The 12,389-nt window shown below is 44.8% G+C and overlaps 1 protein-coding gene across 8 annotated transcripts in view; it reads left to right on the top strand.

The window, feature by feature from the left end:
* Nucleotides 1-17: 17 nt before the first annotated feature.
* SBF1 (SET binding factor 1) overlaps nucleotides 18-12,389 on the top strand; it is an 82,888-nt gene continuing 70,516 nt past the window's right edge. For 7 of the 8 annotated variants that reach the window (XM_058189821.1, XM_058189824.1, XM_058189818.1 and 4 more), the window contains exon 1: nucleotides 19-251. In XM_058189821.1, the coding sequence (XP_058045804.1) occupies nucleotides 197-251 (55 nt within the window). In that variant the 5' untranslated portion in view covers nucleotides 19-196. Of the gene's footprint in view, nucleotides 252-12,389 lie in introns of all 8 variants that reach the window. The other variant, XM_058189823.1, reaches the window with a different exon arrangement.

The following is a 12,389-nucleotide window of genomic DNA, read 5'->3' as shown; positions in this document are numbered from 1 at the left end:
CAGGCCGGCCTCCTGCCGCTTAGGCAAGATGGCGGCGGCGGCGGCGGCGTTTGAGGCGGCCGGGGGCTGCGGGGCGGCGGCGGTGGCGCGAGCGAGAGTGGCGGCGCCAGGACGGCGATGATCCGCAAGTCGGCCGCCGCCTCCTTCTCCTCGTCCTCCTCCGGCGGTGGCGGCGGCTCCGCGGAGCTTCTCCGGCATGGCGCGCCTCGCCGACTACTTCGTGGTAGTCGCCTTCGGCCCGGGCAAGCGCGGTGAGCGACCGGGTGGGTGGGTGGGTAGGCGGGCGAGCGCCAGCCGGACTCGGAGAGGCTTCCAGGGCTGGGCTTTCGCATCGGCGCGCTACTACAAAGAGGCGCCGGTCGCTGCCCGATCGCAGCGAAAGCTGCCGGGGAAGGCCGCGAGCATCCAGGCCGTGGAGCATCTCTCGTCGCCGAGCGGGCGGCTGGGCCGCGGTTCCCCGGGAGCCAGAGGGAACAGTGCGAGGGCGGAGGCCCGCGGGAAGAAGCTCCGGTCTCCGGTGGCGGAGGGACTCCGGGTCCTCGCGGGGGGCCGTGGGCTGGAAGGGCCCGGTGGGGGGCATGAGGGGCGGAGGGGTGAGCTGGGCCTCCGCCCGTCGGGTCTCCCGCTTGGCGCGCGATGCTCTTCCCGGAGCTCCCCGGGCGAAGCCTGCAGGATGGAGCAGGTTTCGGCCCTTTCGCTATGAGTAGAACAGAAAAAACCGTCGGTGCCGGAAGTGGGCCGTTCAGCTCAATAGGGACCGGGGAGGACAGGAAAGCGATGCCTGCCCTCGCCCTGCCTCGGCCCACACAGCAAGGAGGCTGAGCATGGAGCCAGGTTTTCAGGCCTTTCGCCTGAACTGCTGGGTCTTTGCAGACGCGCTTCAAATCCCGAGGGTTGATACTTAATTCCGATCTAGCTGCTGCCCAACCGTGCTTGGCCCGGTTTAAATTTCTGGCTGTGGCTATGAGACGAAACACCCAGCTGCGCTCCTGCCGCCCTAAGGGGTACCTAGCAGCTCTGGGCCGGCCAGAGCAAGCAGCAGCAGCAGCAGCATCTGATGTGCTGGGTTTGTGGACGGGAAGCCACTGAGTGCTTGGGCAAAGATGTTCTGTTAACCACAAAAGAGGGAGGAAATGAGACAACCCGAGAAAATTCAGTTTATGAATAGTCAGATTTAATATAGCAGAAGGTTGGAAAACTGCAACACAACTTTTCTTAGATCAATATTTAAAGGGGGGTGGGAATAGGGAATAGGATTGACTGAAATACAGCAGCAAAAAAATCTTTATTCATATAGAGCCTTGGTATTTTAGCCCTACTGAGAAAGCTGCCCCGAAACATTTTGTTTCTACAATTATCTTTACAGAAAAAAAAAGTGGATACTTCTTAAAATTACGGATTCAATTATATTTTCCCAAATTATCCATGTACTTTTATGAACTCTGTTGCTACTTAAATAAGAAATGTTTGTGGGTTTGATTTTGTTCATTTTTTTCCTATGTATTTAAAAAAATAATTAAAAACAACTAGTGAGAAAGACATTAGAATTAGGTAAAACATTCTCTTTGCCAAAACCAAGTGGTGTTTTAAGGCCTTTCAAGGAAAGATTGAACTGCCATTTGTCAGAAATAGTGTAGGGCCTCCTGCTTGAGCAGGGAGTTGGTGGGTTGTACTAGATGACCTATAAGGGTCCCTTCCAACTCTGGTAATCTGTCTCTGCTTTCAGTTCACTGAATTCCTTCTGCTGACTAACAGACCAGTCAGATAAACCCTCCTCTATCACTGAAGATAGAAACAGGCATGGAAAACCAAGGAAAATCTTCAAAAGACCTGAAAAGGGGGCCCCAGCCTCAAATGGGTGTGCTAAAGCAGGGGTACCCAACCTTTTGGACCTCAGGGGCCACCAGGTTCATAATTTTAAATCCCGCAGACCACTAATATGAATCCAGCATGTCACTTGCTGAAGCGCCTGGGCTCCCAGTGATGGGATGGGGTCCTTCAGGCACTCTCCCTCTTCTCTCTCTCTCTCTTTCTCCCCCCCACTCTTTCTCTCTCATTCTCTCTCTCTCTCCCCTCTCTCTTTCCCTCTCTTCCTCTCATTCTCTCATCTCTTTCTCTCCCCCCACTCACTCTCTCTCATTCTGATACTCTCTCTCTCTTTCATTCTATCTCTCATTCTCTCTCTGATTCTCATTCTCTTTTTATCTCTCATTCTCTCTCTCTCATTCTCTGATTCTCTCTCTGATTCTTTCTCTCTCTCTCTCTCTCTCTCTCTTTCATTCTGTCTTTTTTTCTCTATTTCATTTTGCGCAGCATCAGCATTACGCATTGGTATATTTGCACCAGCCGGTGGAGCAAAGCAGCCCTCGTCTCCTGCTGCTTGGGACTTGGAGCGGTAAACGGCATCTGGTCAGGGGAGTGGTCGGATTTTCCTCTCCATTGCGGACGCCAGATCGGCCCCCTGCAAGCTCTCGTCTCTCAAGGAGCCCGGCCGAAGTTTCCCACACTGCTTCAACGAGCGCTCCTCGAGAGATGAGAACTTGTAGGGGGCCGATCTGGCGTCCGCAACAGAGAGCAAAATCCGGCTGGTCCCCAGACCAGTCGCCATTTACCGCTCTGAGTCCCAAACGGCAGGAGACATAGAATAGAATAGAATAGGATTTTATTGGCCAAGTGTGATTGGACACACAAGGAATTTGTCTTGGTGCATATGCTCTCAGTGTACATAAAAGAAAAGATACGTTCATCAAGGTACAACATTTACAACACAATTGATGGTCAATATATCAATATAAATCATAAGGATTGCCAGCAACAAGTTATAGTCATACAGTCATAAGTGGAAAGAGATTGGTGATGGGAACTATGAAACGATTAATAGTAGTGCAGATTCAGTAAATAGTCTGACAGTGTTGAGGGAATTATTTGTTAGCAGAGTGATGGCCTTCGGGAAAAAAACTGTTCTTGTGTCTAGTTGTTCTGGTGTGCAGTGCTCTATAGCGTCGTTTTGAGGGTAGAAGTTGAAACAGTTTATGTCCAGGATGCGAGGGATCTGCAAATATTTTCACGGCCCTCTTCTTGATTCGTGCAGTATACAGGTCCTCAGTGGAAAGCAGGTTGGTAGCAATTATTTTTTCTGCAGTTCTAATTATCCTCTGAAGTCTGTGTTTTTCTTGCTGGGTTGCAGAACCGAACCAGACAGTTATAGAGGTGCAAATGACAGACTCAATAATTCCTCTGTAGAATTGGATCAGCAGCTCCTTGGGCAATTTGAGCTTACTGAGTTGGCGCAGAAAGAACATTCTTTGTTGTCCTTTTTTAAGGATGTTTTTGATGTTAGCTGTCCATTTGAGGTCTTGCGATATGATAGAACCCAGAAATTTGAAGGTTTCTACTGTTGATACTGTGTTGTCAAGTATTGTGAGAGGTGGAAGTATGGAAGGGTTTCTCCTAAAGTCTACCACCATTTCTACGGTTTTGAGTGTGTTCAGTTCCAGATTGTTTTGGTTGCACCACAAGGCTAGTCGTTCGACCTCTTGTCTATATGCGGATTCGTCATTGTCTCGAATGAGACCAATCACTGTTGTGTCATCTGCGAACTTCAGTAGCTTAACAGATGGATCATTGGAGATGCAGTCATTGGTATACAGAGAGAGAAGTGGGAGAGCACACAGCCTTGGGGGCCCTGTGCTAATTGTACAGGTATTTGATGTGATCTTGCTTAGCTTCACCTGCTGCTTCCTGTTTGTTAGGAAGCTTGTGATCCACTTACAAGTCTGTTCCGGTACCTGTAGCTGGTTTAGCTTAGTTAGAAGAATGTCTGGAATGATGGTATTGAATGCTGAACTAAAGTCTACAAAAGGACCCTTGCATAGGTCTTTGGAGACTCAAGATGTTGTAGGATGTAGTGCAGAGCCATATTAACAGCATCATCTGTTGATCTATTTGCTCGGTATGCAAATTGCAAGGGTCTAACAGCGGATCCGTGATGGTTTTCAGGTAGGAAAGCACTAGCCTTTCAAAGGTTTTCATGACTACAGATGTTAGAGCAACTGGTCTGTAGTCATTCAGTTCCTTGATGGTGGGCTTCTTGGCACTGGGATGATGGTAGGCGTTTGAAGCAAGAAGGAACATAGCACATCTCTAGTGATTTATTGAAAATATGGGTGAAGATGGGGGCCAATTGGTCAGCACAGACTTTTAAGCAAGAAGGAGTTATCTTGTCTGGGCCTGGAGCTTTTCCTGGCTTTTGTCTGTGAAATAGGTCCTGCACTTCCTTTTCTGTGATCACTAGGGGTTGTGAACCCAATGAAATGGGGTCAGTTGTAGGAGGCTTGGCTGTTGTTGGTGTGTCTGAGATGGGGGTTGTGGAGATAGGTGGCTGTAGTTTCCTTTCAAACCTGCAGTAAAACTCATTCAGGTCATCTGCCAGTTGTTGATTACCTTCAGCCTGGGAAGGAGGTTTGCCATAGCCGGTGATATTTTCCACATGTTTGCTGGTTCATTTGCTGAAAATTGATTCTTTAGCTTTTCAGAGTAGCTTCTTTTTGCTGCTCTTATCTCCCTTGTTAGTGCATTTCTGGCCTGATTGTACAGCATTTTATCACCTTTTCTGTAGGCTTCCTCTTTGGAATGTCGTAGCTGCTTAAGTTTAGGTGTAAACCAAGGTTTGTTGTTACTGTGTATTCGCAAGTTCCTTGTAGGTACACATAGGTCTTCACAGAAGCTGACATATGATGTTACAGTATCTGTGAGTTCATCCAGGTCTGCAGAGGTATCTTTAAAATATTCCAATCAGTGCAGTCAAAACATGCCTGTAGCTTTAATTCTGATTCCTCCGTCCAGGTTTTCACTGATTTAATTATTGGTTTTGTGGCTTTAAGTCTTTGCCTGTAAGCAGGTACAAGGTGAATCATGCAATGATCAGAGTGTCCTACAGCTGCACGTGGTAAAGACCGATAGGCATCTTTTAGTGTTGTGTAGCAATGGTCTAGAGTATTCTTGCCTCTGGTGGGACAATTGACATGCTGAAAGTATTTTGGTAGCTCTTTCCTTAAGTTTGCCTTGTTTAGATCTCCCAAAACAATGGCCAGTGAATCAGGGTGTTTGGCTTCAGCCTCCATCATTTGGTCAGCTAGAGTTCGTAATGCCTTGTTTACACAGGCTTGTGGTGGGACATAAACAGCAATTAGAAGAAATGAGGAAAATTCACGAGGAGAATAGTAAGGTTTGCAGTTGATAATTAGAGTCTCTAAATTGTTGTCACAGAATTTGTAAATTATATTAAAATCTTGACACCAGTTTCTATTAATATATAGGTATAAGCCTCCTCCTTTCTTTTTACCAGATGTTTCTGGAATCCTGTCTGATTGTTCAATCTGAAACCCTGGAATGTTCAGGCTGCTATTTTCAATTGATTCATTTAACCAGGTTTCAGAGAAGCATAGGACTGCTGAATTGCGAAAATCAGAATAATATTTATTTAAGAGGAGTATTTCATCCATCTTATTTGCAAGTGAGCGTATATTTGTTAGGAAAATTGAAGACAGAGGAGTTTTAATGCGAGTTCTTAGATCCCAGATCGTTTACCTCTTTTCCTTCGTTTCCGTCGTTTGGTTTTTTTAGTAATCCATGGTTTGTTGTTACTGTGTATTCGCAAGTTCCTTGTAGGTACACATAGGTCTTCACAGAAGCTGACATATGATGTTACAGTATCTGTGAGTTCATCCAGGTCTGCAGAGGTATCTTTAAAATATTCCAATCAGTGCAGTCAAAACATGCCTGTAGCTTTAATTCTGATTCCTCCGTCCAGGTTTTCACTGATTTAATGATTGGTTTTGTGGCTTTAAGTCTTTGCCTGTAAGCAGGTACAAGGTGAATCATGCAATGATCAGAGTGTCCTACAGCTGCGTGGTAAAGACCGATAGGCATCTTTTAGTGTTGTGTAGCAGTGGTCTAGAGTATTCTTGCCTCTGGTGGGACAATTGACATGCTGAAAGTATTTTGGTAGTTCTTTCCTTAAGTTTGCCTTGTTTAGATCTCCCAAAACAATGGCCAGTGAATCAGGGTGTTTGGCTTCAGCCTCCATGATTTGGTCAGCTAGAGTTCGTAATGCCTTGTTTACACAGGCTTGTGGTGGGACATAAACAGCAATTAGAAGAAATGAGGAAAATTCACGAGGCGAATAGTAAGGTTTGCAGTTGATAATTAGAGTCTCTAAATTGTTGTCACAGAATTTGTAAATTATGTTAAAATCTTGACACCAGGTTGAATTAATATATAGGCATAAGCCTCCTCCTTTCTTTTTACCAGATGTTTCTGGAATCCTGTCTGATCGTTCAATTTGAAATCCTGGAATGTTCAGGCTGCTATTTTCAATTGATTCATTTAACCAGGTTTCAGAGAAGCATAGGACTGCTGAATTGCGAAAATCAGAATAGTATTTGTTTAAGAGGAGTATTTCATCCATCTTATTTGCAAGTGAGCGTATATTTGTTAGGAAAATTGAAGGCAGAGGAGTTTTAATGCGAGTTCTTAGCCTGATTAAGATCCCAGATCGTTTACCTCTTTTCCTTCGTTTCCGTTGTTTGGTTTTTTTAGTAATCCATGGCTCCGTGGGAATTGCCTCCTCCTGTGTTAGAATCTCCTCCGTGTTTGTAAAGACAGGTGGGGATGAGATTAAAGAAAGCTGCTCCTTAAAGAAATGTTCCTTAATTTTTAGCAGATGTTCTCGTGAGTAGGAAATCCGTAGTGAGTCACAGAGAACAATTAGAAATAAAGAAACAATTAGAGAGCATTTCACCGAGGCAGCCTTCGTCGGCGCCATCTTGGAATGGACAAGGGTTGCTTTGCGCCACTGCCTGGGCAAATATACTAAGGTGGAATGCTGATGCTGCGCAAGTGCAAGTAGTGCTTCGCTCCCACAGCTTCCAGCCATCGCAATCACTTTGGCTTGCTTGCGCTGCAGCTCCTCCACCAAGCTGCACTGACAAAAATACGAAGTTTTCTTAATGGACCACCAAAATTTTCTCACGGACCACTGGTTGGTGACCCCTGTGCTAAAGGACATCAAGGGGCAGATAGCAACAGTGCTAAAGGTGATCAGATGAGGATGGAAGGAGCAGGGCCAGCTCTAGAAATTTCAGCAAATTTCTGAGCAAAGTCATATTCTTGAGTCTTTTCTGACATAGACTTGATGATACATAATAATTTGGAAATTAAAGTGGTTGGAGTTGAATCAGTGATTATCAGCTGCTGTCCTGTTACTGAAATAAGATGAAAATTACTAAACATTATCACCATAACAAATAATAGCTGTTAACACAATATACATGGAAAGTAAAAAAGTTTTGGTAAATTTGGGGGTTATTCCATTAGCTATAATAAATCAAATATATTTCAGATAGTATCAGTCCGCTGGCATATAAATTTAATAAATTGTTTAATCAGTGAACATTTATAAGGAAAGGAATCTTACGTATTGTTTGAATTGTTTTAAGTACTTTGAAATCTTTCAATGAAAATTTGATTATTTCAGATTGTAAATTTCAAGTTAATATTGACATTAATAGTTAAGTGTTGCAAAGAATCTATAGGGAATAATAAATATTGTTAAAATGAGTGTTACTTCATGACTGTTACTTATCATTGGAAGAATTCTTGTGTTGCTAGTTGTTAGGTATTTAACATATTTTGATATTTTGAGGTTGAGAAAGGTTCAACAGGATGGACAAATTTGGAGGTCATTCTTATCGAAATGACAACTTAAGAAAATGGGGGCAGCAGGGTTGGGGCGGGGTGGAGACTGACTTTCCCAATTTCCATTTCCATCATTGTGGTTATATTTTAAACTTTTTGCTGTGGAATCTAAGTGATTCTCCCCAAAGAACTGTAAGCACAACTACAAAATTATTATTTGACTGCAGGTGACTTGCAAGGTTTTGACTTTGGTATCAAGCAACAGTAAGCTCTCCAACATTAAAAAATTTTTTAAGATATATATGGAATAAGCCTCAGAAGGAAGTTTAACTCCTATGAGAAATTGTGATAACGGGGAACCTTGATTTATGACCAGAATTTCTATTGCTAAATGAGGCAGTTGTAAAATGGGATATTGTGTGTCCACAATTGTGGCCCTTCCAGCTGCCCTTCTTAACTAAGGGCCACAATGGATCATAAGTGGGAGGGAACCTCCAGTGAGGAAGAGTAGTTGTGCCCCAAGGAGTGCCACGCACAAGTTTGGGGTGCTGCAAAGCCCTTAAAATCGGCTTTTAAAGAGAATCCCAAAAGTGGACAGAAGGGGGTTTGTACAGCTTCATCCTAGGTACCAGTTAAGTGTTCCTAGATCAGGAACCGTTATTGATGATTAATCTTGCTTTTTGTTTGGATTCACAATTCACTCTACGTGGGACCGCCCTTGAAGACCATCTGGAAATTCTGGCTGCTTGTCAATGCGGCAGTGCAATTAGTAACAGGCTCAGCTAGGTTTGGTGTGTGACATCACCACTTTAGGAATGGCACCAGCTTTCAGTCGGTTTCTGAGTGCTTATTGTTCTGCTTGAAAACTTCAAAGCTCTTCAATATCCAGATTAGGATCTAGATATCTTGGAGTGAAATCTGCTCATTGAATGAGATCCGGTAAAGAAGACCTCCGGGTTGCAAGCTCTGGGGAATGTTGCTACTAGAGACTCCAAAGAAGGCAAGCTTTTTCTGTGGCAGGCCCCTGAAGGAAATAGGGTTCCAGAAGGCAAGGAAGACCCAGCTCTTTTGTGCACCTTTGGAGGTTTCCTGAAGAGACGGTGCCAGGTATCTGTGGTTATATTGAGGGATAGATATATTGGCCTTCAATATCATCCATCGTCATACCCAACTGGGTCAACTTAGGGGGTTGGGAGAGGGGGAATTGCATTTTGGTGGTTAGGCTTTCTGCAAGACTGGGTCCAGTCAGAGTTGCAGGTGGGGCGATCCAACACAAGGCTCCTGCTTTCTGAGCTGCCTCTGGGCTCTGCCCAGCTCTATTTAATATCTACATAAAAGCCACTGGGTGAGGTCATCTCTTGACATGAGGTATGGTAACATCAGTTTGCCAACGATACTCAGTCATACATCTCTACCCAGGGTGAGCCACATGATGCCACTGAGGTCCTTCCTTGGTGCCTGGAAGCTGTGAAGGTCAGGAAAGATCTTAGTCAAATCCTGTCAAAGATTGAGTAGCTGTGGATTTTAAGGTCCCTATGTCAGCCAAGAAAGACCAGGACCAAAGGAATCTTCTCAAATAAAGGTTAGCACCTACTTGGAATTAGTTACGGGTCAATGGCATTCAAAAGGGATTGGACCCAGTTTGCTTATGGCTACATAGGCACTCTAGGGTGATCCCTCTTTTTACTCTGCCCCCAGATTCTGCCCTCCTGCACCCTGGCTCTGGTGATTTTCCCTCGTTAACTCTGCTTGGAGGTACACTTCTCCAAGTCAGAGTGCACACGCAATTTGGGGTTCTCTTGGATTCACCGCTTCTGCCTAAAGAGCAGGTGGCCGTTGTGGTAATGGGACATTTGCAGAGGTTCTGCTGCTGCCTCAGGCATGACCATTCCTGGACCAGGAAGCCTTGCTGATGAAGACTTATGCCTTAGTCTTAGAGTCTGTGTCTCTCTCTCACACACACACACTCACACCCCAATGTGGATTGCTGTAGCATTGTGTACGTGGGGCTGCCCTTGAAGAAGCTGCAGGTGATCCAGAATGATTGTGTACCATCAGACCCATCTACTGTCATCATTAAGTTCGCAGATGACACTACCATACTGGGTCTTACTACAGGTGGAGACGAAACAGCGTACAGGGAGAGGTTCAAAAACTTTCCACATGGTGCTTAAAAAACAATCTGCATCTGAATATCAGCAAGACCAAGGAGATGGTGTTGGACTTCTGGAGGAGGAGAGAGGAACCTGCCCCACCTTACATTGAGGGGGGCTGTGTAGAGAGAGTTTCCTCCTTTAAATTCCTGGGAGTCCATCTCAGGAAGACCTCACCTGGAAAAACAATATGATCCAGGTGGTCAGGAAGGCCCAACAGGAACTCCATTTCCTTAGGGTCTTGTGTAAAAACAGGGTGGAACAACAATTGATGACCTCCTTTTACCGGTCCACGATAGAAAGTGTCCTCACTTATTACATTACGGTATGGCATGCCTGTCTGACAGCCGCAGATGGAAAAACATTACAGAAGGTAGTGAGCACAGCACAAAACATTGTGGGCTGTCCCGATACCACTAGATGCGATTGCTAGGGCTCGCTGCCTTAGAAGAGTGAGGAAAATTCTCAGGGATGGCTCTCATCCTGGTCATCACTTCTTTACCCTCCTACCATCAGGAAGGAGATATAGAAATATAGCCAGCCGTACAAACAGGCTGAAGAACAGTTTGGGCTGTCTGTGGGCTGTCAGACTCCTGAATGAGAAATAACATCATAACTATGTAGTATGATGGACTGCAGGGCCGGCACAATGTGTAACATGTTCACACTGGTGCAATAGGACTGAGTGTTTGTTAATATGATTTATTGGGTTAGGGATTATCTGTCTTCACTGTGATTTGTATTGTGTTGGGGGAAAGCACTGAGGGAGTTCAACCAATCTCATTGCACATACGTTGTGTACTGACAATAAAGATTTGATTTGATTTGATTTGATTTGGTGTGGGCAGTTTGGGGCGTTTCTGGAGTCCAAGATACTTCCAGGGGTGATTCATGGTGCTGATGATCACTTAAAAATCCCCCAGAAGGGTTTTGACTGGGACAAATGCAAAGTCTTATATTTGGGTAGGAAAAATTAAAGGCATGAGGATTGGTTGGAGGAGCATTTTGAGCAGCAATACATGTGGGAGTGGATCTGGATGTCTTGATGGACTTCCTATTAAACACAAAGAGTGTGCTGCATTTGCAGGAAAATTATGTCTGAGACTCTGGCTGCTTCCAAAGAAGGGCAGTGTTAAAATAATGGGAGTCCTTGACCCTTTCCATTTGGAGAGGACCAGCGAGAAAGGAAACCCAGTTGAAGACTGGCTGAGGGTTTGATAAAGTTTAGCCCAGAGAAGATGTGAGAGAGTCCAGAGCTTTCTTCACATCTTGAAGGCATGTCATTCACGCGGCAGGTGGGCAGATGCGTGCAGTGTTGTTCCAGAAGAAATAAAGGGATCCAATTACAGGGAAGTGGATTTTTGCAGGACTTCAGGAAAAATGGCGCATAGTAGTAGTACAGACCGTCGCAGGAGACGGTGGAGAGGCCGAATCCCCTGCCCTGAAAGAGGTTGGGCCAGGGCTTAGGCAGTGCTCTTTCCTCTTGTGCCTTTCCTTTTGAAAGTGTGGAAGAGGCAGCCAAGGCATTCCGTGACATGGCTTTTATATGCTCAGCCTGCCAAACCTTGTAATATCCTATTTGAACAAAATTGAGGGCCCTGAGCACAAAAAGGCTCAAAAAGGTTGTTTTAGAGCTTGAGAAAAAAGGCCTCCCCTCTCGGCCAAGATGGCCAAAAGGCTCCTCTACAAAATAATAAATGAATAGGAAAGCATGGAATCCTTTCTTCTTAATGCTGGGAATTTTATGATGGAAAATGCTTCTTCTCATGGTACATAACTCACCTGCAGAATTCTGTGCCCTTATAAATTATGTATTTATAATTTCTCTTCTGATGCAGGTAATCCTCGACTTACAACCATTTGTTTAGTAGCTTTTCAAAGTTACAATAGCACTAAAAAAGTGACGTTGCAGCATGCCTGTGGTCATGTGATCAAAATTTGCATTCTTGGCAACTGGCTCATATTTATGACGGTTGCAGTGTCCCAGGGTCAAATAATCCCCTTTTGTGACCTCCTGATAGGCAAAGTCAATGGGGAAGCCAGATTCACTTTACAACCATGTGATTAGCTTAACAAGTGCAACAATTCATTTAAAACTCTGGCAAAATGGGGCAAAATTCACTTGACAATTGTCTCACAACGACAGAAATTTTGTGCTTCAGAATAGTCCAACCCCATTTCCAGACAAATGGCTGTCCATTTTCTTCTTAAAAGCCTCCAGCGATGGAGCCCCCACAACTTCTGGAGGCAAAGTTCTTCCACTGATTAATTGTCCTCACTGTCAGGAAGTTTCTCCTTAGTTCCAGGTTGCTTCTCTCCTTGATGAGTTTCCATCTGTTGCTTCTTGTCCTGCCTTCAGGTGCTTTGGGAAAGAAGTTGACCCCCTCTTCTTTGGGACAGCCCCTCAAACAATATAATACCTGTATTACGACAGTGCGGTACTTGCAAAGCTAAGATAAAATTTTTGTCTTAAAGCACACGAGAGTGAGTGGCATGATCTTGAAAAGCAACTTTCTAAGTATATAACTATAGGTGCTC

This window comes from Ahaetulla prasina, chromosome 7 (assembly GCF_028640845.1).
Source record: "Ahaetulla prasina isolate Xishuangbanna chromosome 7, ASM2864084v1, whole genome shotgun sequence".
NCBI lineage: Eukaryota > Metazoa > Chordata > Lepidosauria > Squamata > Colubridae > Ahaetulla > Ahaetulla prasina.
This window is presented reverse-complemented; position numbering and strand designations above follow the sequence as displayed.